The sequence below is a fragment of the Drosophila suzukii genome, chromosome 3 (assembly GCF_043229965.1).
Source record: "Drosophila suzukii chromosome 3, CBGP_Dsuzu_IsoJpt1.0, whole genome shotgun sequence".
NCBI lineage: Eukaryota > Metazoa > Arthropoda > Insecta > Diptera > Drosophilidae > Drosophila > Drosophila suzukii.
Genome location: NC_092082.1, coordinates 81,051,582 through 81,067,386, shown reverse-complemented (window position 1 = coordinate 81,067,386; position 15,805 = coordinate 81,051,582). Strand labels below are relative to the sequence as shown.

At 40.6% G+C, this 15,805-nt stretch overlaps 4 protein-coding genes across 4 annotated transcripts in view; 2 read left to right on the top strand and 2 right to left on the bottom strand.

Moving 5' to 3' along the window:
* Positions 1 to 67: 67 nt before the first annotated feature.
* Positions 68 to 2,359, bottom strand: LOC108014757 (uncharacterized). The gene is made up of 3 exons (XM_017080941.4): positions 1,820 to 2,359; positions 1,467 to 1,761; positions 68 to 1,413 (listed from the first exon to the last, which is right to left on the bottom strand). The coding sequence occupies exons 1-3, from the start codon at positions 2,335 to 2,337 to the stop codon at positions 163 to 165; spliced, it is 2,064 nt and encodes a 687-aa protein (XP_016936430.3). The 5' UTR covers positions 2,338 to 2,359; the 3' UTR covers positions 68 to 162.
* A 548-nt stretch (positions 2,360 to 2,907) lies between these two features.
* LOC108014759 (uncharacterized) lies at positions 2,908 to 4,626 on the top strand. The gene is made up of 4 exons (XM_065866377.2): positions 2,908 to 3,085; positions 3,181 to 3,388; positions 3,463 to 3,861; positions 3,916 to 4,626. The coding sequence occupies exons 2-4, from the start codon at positions 3,322 to 3,324 to the stop codon at positions 4,566 to 4,568; spliced, it is 1,119 nt and encodes a 372-aa protein (XP_065722449.2). The 5' UTR covers positions 2,908 to 3,085; positions 3,181 to 3,321; the 3' UTR covers positions 4,569 to 4,626.
* Positions 4,627 to 4,731: 105 nt separating this feature from the next.
* Positions 4,732 to 7,373, bottom strand: LOC108014043 (uncharacterized). Its single transcript, XM_017080059.4, has 3 exons — positions 6,878 to 7,373; positions 6,501 to 6,795; positions 4,732 to 6,445 (listed from the first exon to the last, which is right to left on the bottom strand). The coding sequence occupies exons 1-3, from the start codon at positions 7,348 to 7,350 to the stop codon at positions 5,195 to 5,197; spliced, it is 2,019 nt and encodes a 672-aa protein (XP_016935548.4). The 5' UTR covers positions 7,351 to 7,373; the 3' UTR covers positions 4,732 to 5,194.
* A 1,335-nt stretch (positions 7,374 to 8,708) lies between these two features.
* Positions 8,709 to 15,805, top strand: part of LOC108014761 (ankyrin repeat domain-containing protein 50) — a 31,134-nt gene continuing 24,037 nt past the window's right edge. The window contains exon 1 of the mRNA XM_065866764.2: positions 8,709 to 9,446. The gene's annotated coding sequence lies outside the window, so the exon portion shown is untranslated. The remainder of the gene's footprint in view (positions 9,447 to 15,805) is intronic.

Here is a 15,805-nt window from a genome sequence, read left to right as displayed (position 1 = left end):
ATTAATAATGATGATAGGTACACAAATTGTGTTAGTGCAGTGTTACAACTAAGGTTCCTCCAGGAAATTTTCTCTTAATCTTAAATGATACGTATTTAGCAAACTGGGACAAAAGTTTGTGAGAAATCTACATTGTAAAGTGATACTAAGGTCCTGTTTATTCTATTCTTTGATATCGCACTTGCAAATGCAATACATCTTATCGGTTTTGTCGACTACACATGATGAATCATCTTCATAACTGTCCAGTCGGCTTATGGTGGGCACTTCGACTTCCACGGACCCCGTAACATTGTTGAAGAGAACTGTGGCACGGAAGTCAGCGGAGTTCTGCTCCACCTTGAACATTGTGCGATAGGTACCGATCTCTATAAAGGGCATCTCGTCATGGAAGTTCTGACCCAGATCGATTTTCATCTCTGTCTCGTGTATGTAGCTCAAAGTCAGCTCCGAACAAATGCCACTGAGATTCCTGCCGGCCAAATACTCGTTTATTCGACCGATTACAAGGGGGGCTATACGCTTTGCCCAATCCATCTTTAGTCTTTTATAAGGCACGCAGGTGCAGTAGTGCTCTGGTATTCCAGCATCCTCACACGTCCTAGAATCATCGATAGGAAGGAAAACGGACTGGCACTTGGGGCAGTCGGCAGCTTTAGGAAGCTCCGGACCATCTGGAGATCCGCCCAGTTCGATGATGTGCTTCAGGGTATTGTGCAAATCGTAGGTGGAGGACAGGCGGTTTTTATTTAACTGCATGGCCCTCACATATTCCGGGTACTGAGCCCGAAACCAGGGCGGCAAGTAAATAAACATCGATGGTAGGCGTTCCTCCAAGAACCCACTGGGCAGGGACATTATCCTTCCATAACGAGATCCATGATCCGAGAGGAATATCATAATACTCTGTTCAAGCACACCATCTTCCTCAAAGTCCAGCAAGTACTGCAACACATAGTCCTCCATTTTTGAGGGCATCTGAAAGCTATCGTGACTGAAGCTATTCGACCAGAAGAGACCCCACACGGGACGCTTGTCCACGTAACGCTTCGCAAGATTTTTAGCCATATCGTAGGCGTAGCTGCTAGCAATCCGTCGACCGATGCAATACCTCATCGAGCAGTCATTGCATTTCCAGACGTTCATGCCGGACTCGAAAGCCTTTTGAGAGGGCCTGAGGTAATAGTCGGTGGGTTGTTCCAAAAAGCCAGGCTTGCAATAATTGAATGTTTCTATGCCACTTTCATCCTCAGCATAGGCGGTGAGATAGCTGGCATTGTGAAGGTACTTCCAAATGAAGGGGGTCCTGTCCAGGCATCCCTTCTCGTGCCAGTCGCAGACCTTATTCAAGGCCGATTCTGGATTGTATCCCGTCAAAAGGGCTAGCAGGTTCGGAAAAGTATTGTCACCTATCTGGTTAGGTAATGGCTTTGATAAAGACTATTACGGATGATTGCTTTACCCACCTTATTGTATCCCTGCAGCTCGAACCAACCGGCTTTCGTTAAAAACCTGTATACCTTGGGCATGGTTCGACGTAAATTAATTCGCGACAAAGAGTCTATTCCGAACATTAAGACACTTGGCTTTCGTTTAGACGGTTCCATGGAGAGTCCTTTGGGAGGTGGCTTATATTGAATGAGGCTATAGGCATCGCTCTGCAGAATATCCGACTCGTTGCCAAGACGATGGCAGGCCAAGATCAGGCCCTGAACATGCAAGGGCACCTCGTAGTTCTGCGTGAAGTATTTCCGCTCCAACCTGGAATAACCAGTAAAATATTAATAATGATTTCACGAAGTGTATCGTGCTTATTTACTTGTCATAGCTGTCATGCTCTCTTTTGCGTGTTATCTCCTGATAATAGCAGTTGTACTCCCCCTCGGTAGAGTTTAAATGGATAGAGGCTAGGGTCTCATTGATAAACAACATATATCTCTGCCGACTGATGTCATAGATCGGGGTCACCAGGGCGGTTTCGTTTGAGCAGGTCTCAAAATGCTCTGGATGGAATATAGCCATGGCATCCGGCTCAAAGGGATCCACATACGGAATCTTGCACTTGGGGGTATCCACAAAGAAAAGTGGCTTTACTGCCTCCTCCTCTTCAGGACTAACATCCACTGCAGAGCCATCAGGTAGAGAGCTTCCTGAGCCATCCTCTTCGAGATCAAAGGCTCTAGACTCCTCGGTAATTTTCCGATACTTAATATTAGCATTTCGCCCTGAAAGACTGAGGAGAACAGTTATAGCTACTAAGCTAAGGACTAGCCATTTAAGGAACGGATGGAATAAGGTTATCATCTTTTGAAGCTCGCTTACAGACTGAGTAGACATCCCACTTTCCCTTACCTATTTTTAGTGATTCGGAACAGGTGCAGTTCTTCCGGCGGCATCCATTGATTACGGGTGCTCTTGTTAAAGGCACGAGTGGTACCAACCGGAAGCTGCCTTTTAATTTACTAAAAGAGTTTGTTTCTAATTACACATGTTGAACAACCAAACTGATAATAAAAGCTTCGTATCAGTATTGAATGCTGCACTTAGTTAACAGACATACGCCCTGCAAGTTGAGCGAACTGCAACTGGTTGAAGAACATGGCATTTTAAAACTTTCACAGAGTCTCTTGAGACGTCCAAACCCAATCAAAGCGAAAAAATGGCAACATAAAAAGTTTTAAATTTCGATAATGAGATCTACTAAGAGATCCCCTCCCCACCTCTAAATTGCTTTCAACCACTAAAATAAGGAACTGCATATAAGCATACAAATATTTAAAATTTAACTAAAAGAAAACTAGGATAAACTCGCGATAAACTACCAGAATGGTGTCTACGATATTCAGCGCAGTGATATTGAGTCTGTCGGCCAAAAGTTTTATTAATTTTATAAAGAATTCAAGTGCAACAAAAAATATTCAGACGAAAGGCCGGTTTTCAATCCTCCATTGTTCTATTAAACCAACCATTTTTCAGGTACGCCGTCGGGTTTAGCTCCGCTAAAAACATTATGGAGCTGTATCGAAAATGTTTTGAAGATGTTTACTTAGCATTGCAACATTCCATCCATAAGGCTACCAAAATAGTAAGTTAAAAATATTTTATAACTTTATTAATTGCTAAATGCAGAGTACTTGTTTTTAATGAAATATGAACAAAATCACAAAATTCATCATTCAGATATTCCTCCCGAAATCAACCGCAAAGCTATTATGACCTTCTAACGATGACTTGATGAATGAATGGATTTTGAAACCTAGAGAGATTAGAAAAAGCTCGACTATTTGTTTGGTCAGCTCTGTTTTCGACTCTCAGTTCTAGATGGATGCCGAAACTCTGAGGATGGACAAGCTAAAACATCTGAGCATCGGCCTAAGCCTGTTTCTTTGTGAGTACAATTAGAACATAAATATGATAAGGAAATCATTTGCAGAGGTTACGAATTTAAAATTATATTTTCAGTTGTAGGAACTGCCGGCACAACATGTATTATCCATGAGGACCTTTTGAAAAGCCAAAATATATACTTGAGTAACAATAATTGGGTTTACGATCTTCAACGTAGTGATATTGTAGCAGATGACACGAGGATTTTTCTGCTGTGTTTTAATGGAATACACCCTTCAGGGTTTCTATGCAGGAACAATGTTTTCGATCCACCGCTAGAATCGGTTTCATGTTCGCGGGCGCTCAAAGCATCTTTTGTAAATGTACCTGATACTTCGTGTCCCACCGGTTCCCTTACGTATGCAGTGGGTTATTCATACAATGGACGTTTAATGGAGTTATTTCGAAACTGTTACGATCACGGAAGACTATCATTGGACTATTCCATCTACAAGACATATCGCTACACAAAATGTAAGTTTGAATTGTTTTATACCCACCAGCTTATCTTAAAAACTGTATTCTTAGCTGCTACTCGTCCTACAAGTCCATACTGGTATAGGGATTTGATGATGACAACACAAGAAGTTTTGGCCTACAAGAGACAAGTTTCGCAAGCCTGTGTCACCACTGCCCTGGGTGGAAGCCAACCGGACTGTGTATTTGATCGCGGTCACGTAACACCAAGTTCTGCTTTTATATTCTCAGAGTTTAAGAGGGCAACCTATAGATACCTAAATGTCGTCCCCCAATATAACCTAGTCAATATTGGCAACTGGGAGAACATCGAGGCCTGGGTAACCAGACTAGTTATGGGACATTATGATCTGCCCTATCGAGCTTACGACGTTCTCAAGGTTTGCACAGGAGTTCTGGGAGTGCATAACTTGCCACACTCTAATAATCAGATAGCTGGACTTATATCTATTTACCTGTATAAAAACAACAAAATCCCCGTTCCCAAATGGATGTACAAAATTGTTAGTCATCTCTCCGGAGATAAATGGGTTTTTTTAACCTATAACGATGTAAATCTTCCAAGTTTAATAGACTTAAATCAGATCTGCAACCAGGTCGCTTGCCCGAATGGTCTTAATCGAAGTGGAGTGGGATACACTGTCTGCTGCGAACCCTTCGGATTTATAAGAAATAACATCGATTATTTGACTGGTGTTTGCTAAAGCTGCAAATAATCGAAAAACCTTGAAATGAGAAAGACAGTCCTGTTCCTAATATATTTAAAAATTAATTTTATTAAAATATACAACCACTGACAAATAAAGAATTTTTGCTTTACAAAGATAACAATGTATTCTCTACTCTATTACAAAAATTTTCTCTACATATATAAAATGGTAAAAAATCAACCATCCCCCAATAAACGTAATAGATTAGAGGCAGTGATATGTACACAAAATAATTAGACGGCAACCTAAACAGCAAAGAGAAGTAATGCCAGCCGCTTATCAGTAAAGTCGGAAGCGCCTTAGTAAATGTCGGGGACTCCCGGCACTGTATAGATAAGAATATACAAATAGAAAATCTTCGTAGCCCAACCTGGAATACTCTGCTATAAATTGATACTACATATTACAATTATAATAACTAAAACGCTGCAATCCCTTCAACTTTATTAAAAACAATGTTCCAAATTTGTCGGTTGTTTACTGAGGTCTTTAAGACAATTTGCTTATAATCTTAAAAAATCCATAAATTTGTTATCAAATAATTTTGTGTAAGAACTAAATAAACACATGTAGAATCTACATTGTAGATAGTAACAGCATAATGTGACCCTAAACCTATTCTATTCTTTGATATCACTTTTGCAAATGCAGTACATCTTATCGGTTTTGTCGTCGACACATGTTGAAACCTTTGCATAACTGTCGAGCCGACTGATCGTTGGCACTTCGACTTCCACGGATCCCGTGACATTGTTGAACAGAACGGTGGCTCGAAAGTCGGCCGAGTTCTGCTTTACCTTAAACATTGTACGATAGGTAGCGACCTCTATGAGGGGCACATCATCATGGAAGTTCTGATCCAGATCGATTTTCATCTCTGTCTCGTGTATGTAGCGCAAAGTCAGCTCCGAACAAATGCCACTGAGATTCCTGCTGGTCAAATACTCGTTGATTCGACCGACTACCAGGGGGGCAATACGCTTTGCCCAATCCACCTTTAGTCTTTTATAAGGCACGCAGGTGCAGTAGTGCTCTGGTATTCCAGCATCCTCACACGTCCTCGACTCGTCGATGGGAAGGAAAACGGACTGGCATTTGGGACAGTCGGCTGCTTTGGGCAGCTCCGGACCATCTGGAGTTCCGCCCAGTTCGATGATGTGCTTCAGGGTACTGTGCAAATCGTAGGTGGAGGTCAGGCGGTTTTTATTCAACTGCAGGGCCCTCACATACTCCGGGTATTGAGCCCGAAACCAAGGCGGCAAGTAAATAAACATCGAGGGTAGTCGTTCCTCCAAGAATCCACTTGGCAGAGACATGAGTCTTCCATAACGCGATCCATGATCCGAGAGGAACACCATAATACTCTGATCGAATACACCATCTTTCTCGAAATCAAGCAAATACTGCAGCACATAGTCCTCCATTTTTGAGGGCATCTGAAAGCTATCGTGACTGAAGCTATTCGACCAGAAGAGACCCCATATGGGACGCTTGTCCACAAAACGCCGGGCGAAATCTCTGGCCATATCATAGGCGTAGCTGCTGGTAATCCGTCGACCGATGCAGTATCTCATTGAGCAGTCTTTGCATTTCCAGGTAGACAGGCCCTTCTCAAAGGCCTTTTGAAAGGGCCTGAGGTAATAGTCGGTGGGTTGTTCCAAAAAGCCGGGCTTCAAGTAGTTGAATGTGTGTATGCCACTTTCATCCTCAGCATAGGCGGTGAGATAGCTGGCATTGTGAAGGTACTTCCAAATAAAGGGGGTCCTGTCCAGGCATCCCTTCTCGTGCCAGTCGCAGATCCTTATTAAGGCCGAGTCTGGATTGTAACCCGTTAAAAGGGCTAGCAGGTTTGGAAAAGTGTTGTCACCTATCTTGTTAGGTAATGGCTTTGATAAGGACTATTACCAGGATGACTGTTTTACCCACCTTATTGTATCCCTGAAGCTCGAACCAACCGGCTTTCGTTAAAAACCTGTATACCTTGGGCATGGTTCGACGTAAGTTGATTCGCGACAAAGAGTCTATTCCGAACATTAAGACACTAGGCTTCCGTTTAGACGGTTCCATGGAGAGTCCTTTGGGAGGTGGCTTATATTGAATGAGGCTATAGGCATCGCTCTGCAGAATATCAGACTCGTTGCCAAGACGATGACAGGCCAAGATCAGGCCCTGAACATGCAACGGCACCTCGTAGTTCTGCGTAAAGTATTTTCGCTCCAACCTGCAAATGTTAATCAGCAGCTTATTCCATGAATCGTATCGTGTCTAACAAGAATGATATCAAAATGGCACAAGGAATTTACTTGTCATAGCTGTCGTGCTCCCTGTCGCGTGTTATCTCCTGATAATAGCAATTGTACTCCACCTCGGTAGAGTTCATAATGATGGAGGCCAGCGTCTTATTAATGAACAACACATATCGCTGTCGACTGATATCATAGATTGGGGCCACCAGGGCGGTCTCGTTAGAGCAGGTCTCAAAATGCTCTTGATGGAATATATCCATGGCATCCGACTCAAAGGGATCCACATACGGAATCTTGCACTTGGCGGTCGCCACAAAGAAAAGTGGCTTTACTGCCTCCACCACTTCAGGACTAACATCACTTATATAGCTTTCTGATCTTTCTCCTGTAAAATTCGAAGCTCTGGACTCCTCGGTAATATTTCGATACTGAGAATTTCCATTTTGGTATGATAAACTAAGAATCACAATTAAGGCTATTGAGAAGAGGACTAGCCACTTGAGGAACGGATGAAATAAGGTTTTCATCATTTGGAGTTCGTTTACAGACTGAACACCATTTATCCATATCACACCCATTTTGTGATACGGACCACCTTGTGTGCTCGAGTTATCAGTTCTTTTGGTGGAATCCATTAATTAAAAGGTTGCTTTTATCAAACGCACGCGTATTACCAACCGGAAACTTAATTGTACTTTTTCATATGTGAAAGAAAGGATTTCATTTCGAAGGAAAGTGATAAGCAAACCACTAATTCGAATAATATAAATACAACTACCACATTTTCTTTGTATAAGACTTTAAGATCCTTGAGAACTATCAAGTTTAATTATTATTGATATTATTATTAAAATGTCAACAATTTTCAGAAGATTGAAAATATTGGTTGGTCTTTCAACGGTCGAAACCTTTAAATAATGCGTCATCGCTGAGCTTATATATATGATTTGAACCAAGTATGTAAAACCAAATGTGGATCCAGACCTTACTAAACTTTTACTAAAGCTTTATCCACACGTCAAAAAAACACCTGTACCATATTAAAACATATAAATATTTACAATTACAAAGTTTTGCCTACTTTAATGTCCAAATAGGAAAAAATAGTTTCCCTCCAAGCTCCATTAGCCCAAAGCTTAATATCAAAAATGAAAATGCTTAAATCTAGGCGCCATGTGTTCCTGCTCTTCCTGCCTATGAGTTATATTTTTCCCGATCTGGTAGCACCATGCTCTTTTTTCTCTTCAACCCCATTTCTTCCTCACGAAGACGAATAGTATTTTTTGGGCTCCGCAGCAACAACCTTTCACCTCTCTCTTCTCTGCATATTTTCACCCTTTCACCCCTGTCTGCTCTGCTTATCATCTCCCATAAATAATCTCACCTACCTCGCGTTGCCACATAGCTCTCCAGTTCATAATGGCTCGTTTACACTGTAGTCTGTACTTTATACATTTTGTTCACAATATTCAAATAATTACTATGTTATTATCCTAACGTTGGCAGTAGCACAACAAAAACGTATGTCCTTATTAGAAAGGGTATATTGCCTAACGTAAAAAAATTTCAAGATGAACAACAACTCATTTCTGGCTCAATCGCAGATATAATAATATCATAATAATTATGTATTGGAAACAGAAAGAGGTTTTAATTTTCAATTACCTATATGAATGCACTTTTGAGTATAGTGGAAAGCAGATATTTTAGGTAAATCTACCCCTGCTCTGCCACTGTTAGAAAACGTTGCATCCTAACATTTCTGTTAAATCAGCTGGTGTGACCATCCGCCAACCGCTGCGAAATCTATAAAATATTAAATCCTAAATATTTATTTTTATTCAAAAATATCGATATATATATTTTGATATATCGCGTTTGTTTGTAAAACGAAATCAGAATGGTTTCGGAAAAGTGCACGATTGGTCGTTAAAATGGTAAAGTGCGGCTGGGCCGTTGAAAAAATTGAGAAAAATAAATCGCGACTGGTCGGACGCGGAGGAAAACGTTGTGAAAGTGCCGAGTTGAGAGTGCAAGTTCAAAACTATAGCCCACAAGGATTTACGAGTTGAACAAAAAGGAAGAACGCAAGACATCCTGGCCCACGCAGGATAGCTGTGTGAAGCAGACGCGTGAAGGATTAAAGGGAGGGGGCAGCAGGAGCAGAAGAAGAAGCAGGACAACAAGACGGGGAAGAAGAAGCTGAAGGCGGAGCCGCATCTGCCGCAGTCAAAACACAAGAGGAAATGCAACAAAAGCGAGATAAAAGTGCATTCAGCTGGGGGAAATGGAAATGTGAAATGTGAACGATGTTGCAACGTCGCGCCGCTTGCACAGCCAAGTAAAAGCAAAAGCAAAAGCAAAGCATAAGCGTAGCAAAGCAAAAGCAAAGTCAGAACAAACAAAATACACAAAGTGAAAGAGCGAGTGAGAGAGAGAGAGAGGGAGTGTTTGGTTGGTGTATCTGTGTTTAGTGCGTACGCGTGTGTGTGTGTGTGCTCACAACAAATTGTCGTTTAATTTTCTTCGATTCTGCACAAACAACAAGCACTGAGAGAAAGGGGATGTCCTCTTCACCACCCCTGGAATCCGCCACCTAAGGTCATAGGTCACCAGCAGCCAGGAGGTAAGTAAATCAAAAAAAGATATATGATATCTTTACCCATATCACAAATCTATATAAACACCTAACAAAACGATGAGTTGACCTCGCTGCAAGCCGCGTAGGAAACGAATGCCAAATTTAACCAAAATAAAAAAACACGTTTGCCAACGCCAGCAGCAGCAGCAACAACAACAACCCATGTCCAATTAAAGTTGCAGTAGGGAAAAAAAGAAATTAAAAAAAACCGGCATGCCGGCTGCTGCAATTCAGAGCTGCTCAAAGTTAAACGAGCCAAGTAACAACAGAAACAACAAGAACCAAGCACAGAACTACAGTGGAACCTCCCAAAACTCAAACTATGTAATTTTACTTTCATGAATCGAGTTTTCGGAACTATAAATTCAACTTTTCTTCTCCAAATTGGCTTAAACCAAGTGATTTACTCGAGATTGATGTTGTAAAAGATAGATAGTTTTTAAAATACGAATATTTTAGCCTTTGTTTTGACAACATCCATTTACTTAACATATTCTATATTAATTTGATGAATTTTACCAGATTTTAGTTTTCATTTTCTAATATTTTTAGTCCTGATTTGTAAATTAAAATATTTCATTTCAAACAGTTTGAAAAAAGTAGTGACCAGATCATAATATTTAAATTAAAAAATAAACAAAATATTTTAACAACTGAAAAGACTTATACATAGTAGTTATACTTGTAAAATGAACGTTACATTTTAAGTTAATTTCTTTTTTTCGAAATAAAATGTTTGCTTGGTTTATTTTAGATATTCTTAGTCATCATCCTAGTTATTTATGATACCGTTAGTTGATAAGTTTTCCATGCCCATTTAATCTGTTACTACTTCATCCCAGGTTAATTTGATTTTAGGAAGTACCACTGTATAAAGGCTTTACAATCGCGTGAATGTTGGTGCCCCCTCGTGGGTGTGTGTTACCAATACTACACCAACTCGAGGCGCACTTTAAATATTTCACCTAACTACACCGAGAATTCTGCTCGGGTTGCGGTTTTTCTGCGCCGCCAACTTTTGAAATGAAAATAATCATAATCAAGGGGCTGGGAGTAGATGGGGAGGCTCTCAACAATGCCACACCCACTCGAGTCCCCCAGCACTTTTGCCCTACCACTTACTTTTTCTTTTTTCTCTGGAAAAGCCAGAACGTATGAATGAGTTAATCAGAGAGCGGAGGCAAAGCGCCAAAAGGCAACAGTCAGCAGACGCATAGTCTGCCCAGCTCTCTGGTTGCCATCGCCATCATCAACAAACAACAAACAAAACGGCAAAAACAATTGCACTAAAGTTTCACTAGAATCTGCAATGAATCAGAAGGAAAAACCAGAAAAAAGGGGCAACACGAAAAGTTCTAGCTGGTAACTTGATACCCTTCTCAGCGAGAAAAGTAATTCAAGTTCTTAAAAATGTATCTCAAAGTAACAAAACTTAAATGATAAGTTTCATAACGCAAATAAAGCTGAGATAGTTAATAATAACCTCTAACTATAGATATAAAGAGATACATTCCATGAGTTATATTTAAGAGCTTCGACTGGAATTTTCTATGTAATGTCTTAAAAAGAAAGTTCCAAATGTCACAAATTAGAAACAGGTACTACTATCCAATTTAAAATGTTCCCCGAAGAAGATTATAGCATTGTATCAAGTCAGAACCATGTTCTAGCTACATTACCCATTGGCTTCGGAGTGTATCAAATGCCATGACAAAGATCCCGACGATGAGTCTGCTATAAATTGCGATGGCATTCTGCGCTTAACGGGTTTTTTGTTTGTTACATTTTTCGACATTTACGCCATTGACGTAATTGTCAGACCCGGCCCAGACAAACTACTCAACTGAACCGTCAGCAGTCAGTCTGACACCGCCACTCCAGAACTCCAGGGTTCCCGACTATATACATATATATATGTGCAGCTAGCTCCATTGCCATTTTCATACCCATACCAACCTATACCCATTTCCATTTCCAACTCGCTCCCGTCTGCCTTTTTCAAGCTCAAGAGCAAAGTCGGCTTTGCCTTGGTCTTTTCATGAATTTGCATTTGCGGTCGCCGGGAAAATACTCGTATTTTCAGCGGGTATTTTTCATAATTTTCCGCTCGCGCTCTCCGATTTTTCCAGCACATTTTTTTCCTTTCGACTCGCTGGCCCACGGTTCGTTGCACTTTTGTCAAGCTTTTCGCCAAAGTTTTCGGCTGAATTTTCGTGTTATTGTCGGAATCGCACAAAAGTAATGAATGGTCTGATAAATTCTAGATGCCTAGTAAACCCAGCAGACCAAACAGCAGCAGAGCACCGCTGACTGCCAATTTGGACGGACCACAAGCAATTAAAATTTAATTTTCCCCAAAACCTCCAGATATAACAGGCACATAAACCGCAGTATTAAAATTTAACAACGCAGCAAGTCCTGCGGCCAAATTGCCTACTGGCTGAGGCCACTTTAGGGGCCAACACTTTAGAACCCATACCCATCCAACTTCAACTCTGCCGCCCCGGGCACAAATTAATTGAATTGAGACACATTTGCAAGTGGCCGCAAAAAAGAGAAATTATTTTGGGAACGATTCCTGTGGGCGGCTGGCTGGCACATCAAATACATTTATAATTTTATTAGCAGAGAGAGCCCGAATGACAGGCAAATGAAAGGTCCTTGGCAGTTAATGCCTGGTATTCACGCAGTCCATGACAGGGTATACTAAGGGTATACTAAGAATAATATTTCACTCAGTATATGAAATAAATTTTATGAATAAAATATAGAAATCAAAAAGAAAAGGCCAAGGTATAGGGAGATAAATAGTTATAGATATAGATATATAAAGATATAAATATTTAATTTAATTTACAGATTTTCTTCATGAAAAAATCTTATAAATTAATATGTATTTCAATAAATTTTTCTGAGTGTCAGGTCAAGCCGGGCTGAGTCATCCGATTTCAAAGTAAGAAGAGCTGCGAAGTGTGAAGCGCCTCTTAGGATTGGCCATAAAACAGTTCGTGTGTTCGACTGTCGCGCAACCTTGTAGCCAAGTGTATTGTTTATGTGTCGGCAACACGCTGCGGTTCCTGAAAAACCCCACTCTATTCTCGGTTTTTGGCCCACTGTGTGTGCTAATGACGCCGCACTTAACCCATGTTGCCTGAAAATAGGCGTGCCCAATGTCGCCCGGTAGGTAGTCCTCAGGTCAACATAGACGGCGAATTTTATGAGCACACTTGACAACTCTATAAACACAGAACGCTTATCACCCCAAAAACACCTTCTTGACCCCCCAAATCTCCCATTATTATATTTCTCATTTTCTGCTTCACAGTGTCCAACACTTGAGCCTCAATTTTCACACGGCTTTAATGTTCAGTTTTATGGCTGATATGCCAGTTAGATAGCTTTAAGCCCGGCTCAACTCGAGTCTCCAATTTCCCTCCAGACATTGGCCCCTATCCCAAGACACAAGGGCCAAAAGAAATATGGCAAAATGAAAGCATTGCCAAAGAAAAACCTCGCCAAAGATGAAAAACTTACGGACTAAGTTTTCGCTTTTGGGGAGAGAAGGGGAGTGGTATATACCATACCATACGAAGAGCAGGCTGTTCCAACTCAATCCGAAGATGTTGTGTAGGTTTCTGTGTGTTTCTGTGCCTTCTCGAGATCTCCAAGTTGCATGTTGTCAAAATTGCTTTGACGTTTTATTAGTTTCCAACTGGCCCCCAAGCAGCCACACTCTAACAAACCGACAACATCATCATCATCCTCATAGTCGTCATCTCGGCATGGCAAACACAAGAAACAAAAAATAGAAAATCGACAGAAAATTTACATAAGAAACGTTGAAGGATGCTCCACGGACAGGGCACACTTCACTCTAGCCGGCGCTAAAAATAACAAAAACAAACTCCCAATGCGCTGACCAAAGCGAAATGAATACTTTGAAAGAAAAAACGACTTCGTCTACGAATACATTCGAAAATAGTTTGCGGCATGTCAAAAAGCCAGTGACCGCATTAAATTTTCCTCTCCAACCCAGGTTTTTTCTCATTTTTTGGAACACTTCCAGAGGCCCAGCGCAAAAAAAAGCCGCATAACCAGGCAGCCGTTTGAATTTGATCGGCCAGCCCCAGCTGAAACCCCAGAGATTTACGTTCTCATCCAGCATCTTTTACACTTTTTATATTTTTGGGGGAATAACGATTCGCGTGCAGTTTGTTTTCCCAGGGCAGCAGATTTTCGTCTCTGATTAATCACACGAAACGAGAATTTATTGAGGAAATCAAACGATCAAAAAAGCGTCTGAGAATTAAACGGATTGCTAAGGATGCTAAAATTAGCCATTACAACAATGTGCTTAATTATCGGTCTTTGGCTAATCTGGGTTGCAGCTCATAAATTATTCCCAAATTTCATTTTGGTTTCTATTTTAGGTAGATCCCATTTAATATCGTGCCTGTAAGGCAGCAAACATATTAAATATTTTTTCATTAGGAAGAAAACAAGCTTAAACATTATTCAAGAGCTTCATTTATAAGTCCACTTAATCCAATAAGATCCATTTTACATGGAATATAAATCCATGTACATTGAAATATAAATTTCTCATTATTCAGCATCGGATTTTATGTTAAATCGTTTTCTTAAAATAATATATATAAATATATATATAAATATATATATATAAATATTTTCATAAAATCGTAATTAGATTTTAACACTTCTTAGGTGAAAGCTTGAGGTTTTAAAAAAAATTGTAGACATTCAATCAGATATTATATTACTATATAGAGTAAAGGGCATCTAGACTTCGACCCTGAAAGCTACCACTTTTTTCATTTATTTCTGTGGACCAAATGGGGCACACAGCGCAACTCCCAAAAATGAGATTTGTGCACACGGCTATTTTTGTGGGCAATGCAACCGGGCAGAGAATACGAAAAAAAAACGCATGACAAATAGTTCAAAGGCCCAACTCGTTGAGAGATATTTTTTTTTCCCGGCGTCAAGTGTGTGTATTTTATGTTATTTTTAGCACAAACGCCGGATTGGATGGACGCACCCAAGAGGGAAAGATACTACTATACCATACTATACTGCACATGATGGGGGGAATAATTAATTCATTGCATTGGCCAAACAATTTTCGGTCGGCCGGGTCACCTCACCTCACCTCTGAAATGGGTCAGTTGTAAAGCAATTGTAAAGCCGGCAGGCGGTTTCCTGCCTTTTGTCTGACGATCATGATTATGACGACGACGCCCATGTTGCGTCACAGTCTCCATTACACACGCCCATAAAATATGGGGCCCTCTCTTGGAGCAATTTGCCCTTTTGGCCCTTGCTCTAGAATCAGATAAATTTGGATATTGCGTTTTATTGGCGTGTTAAATTGTTGCAACTTGTAGCCCATGTGTTTATCGATGGTCTGCCCCACAGGCCCAACTCATTAAGTGAAATTGCCATAAAGACAAGCGGCTTCTCTTGGAGTTTCCCCTCAGTATTTGCCCATGTGCTGGGTTTGCCTTTTGTAACTCAACTGATTATGAGATTGTTGACTTATGTGCGCCTTCTCTTCCTGTGCGTGTTGTTTTTGGGGGAAAGGGGGGAAAGTGCCGGGGCTTGAGCTATATATATCAATACAATGGGAGACAGAATAATAGCACTGTGAATTTAACTTTGTTTTTCTTTCTGAACTCTTAAAAAGTTACAGTTTTCAGGAGGTCAACAATGTACAATATGGTAGTGAGCTTCTGGAAGAACTTTAGTTAGTTACACAAACTTGGAAACTGAGAACATTGCCCTGAAACCCCATACAGTTCTTAAAGAAAATATTATTTTTCATTTATCAGTTATGTCGTTTAAAATGGAAATGGAAAAATACAAAAATTGGATTTTTTATTTTCTTTGAAGTTAGATAGATATTTTAGGTAGATAGATTTTACTTCAGATTTAGGATTAAATAATATTTTCTTGAAAGCAACTGTTGGTACTTGGGTATGGTATTCTTACTCGGCCCTCTTTATTATGCTTTATTTACATTCCGCTTCGGCGTAGCTCTTCGCCATGGTCAATGGCCGATCCGCTGCATAAAGTGGGTTCCGATTCTGAGGCTATGGTATATGGTATACGGGGATACGATAGATGGCGTGGGGCAAGGGCGGTGGCGATGACGATGACGAGCTGTGTTATGATATAATCTGCGGTTGCCCAGCGAATAGAATAACATTTCTTCTAAGACTTCCATAGTGTGGCTGCTGTACGCGATGGCAGCTCCATCATTTGTTCTGCGATCCCCAATGCCCCAAACCACTCACCATATCCACACACATTGCAGCTTTGTCAGC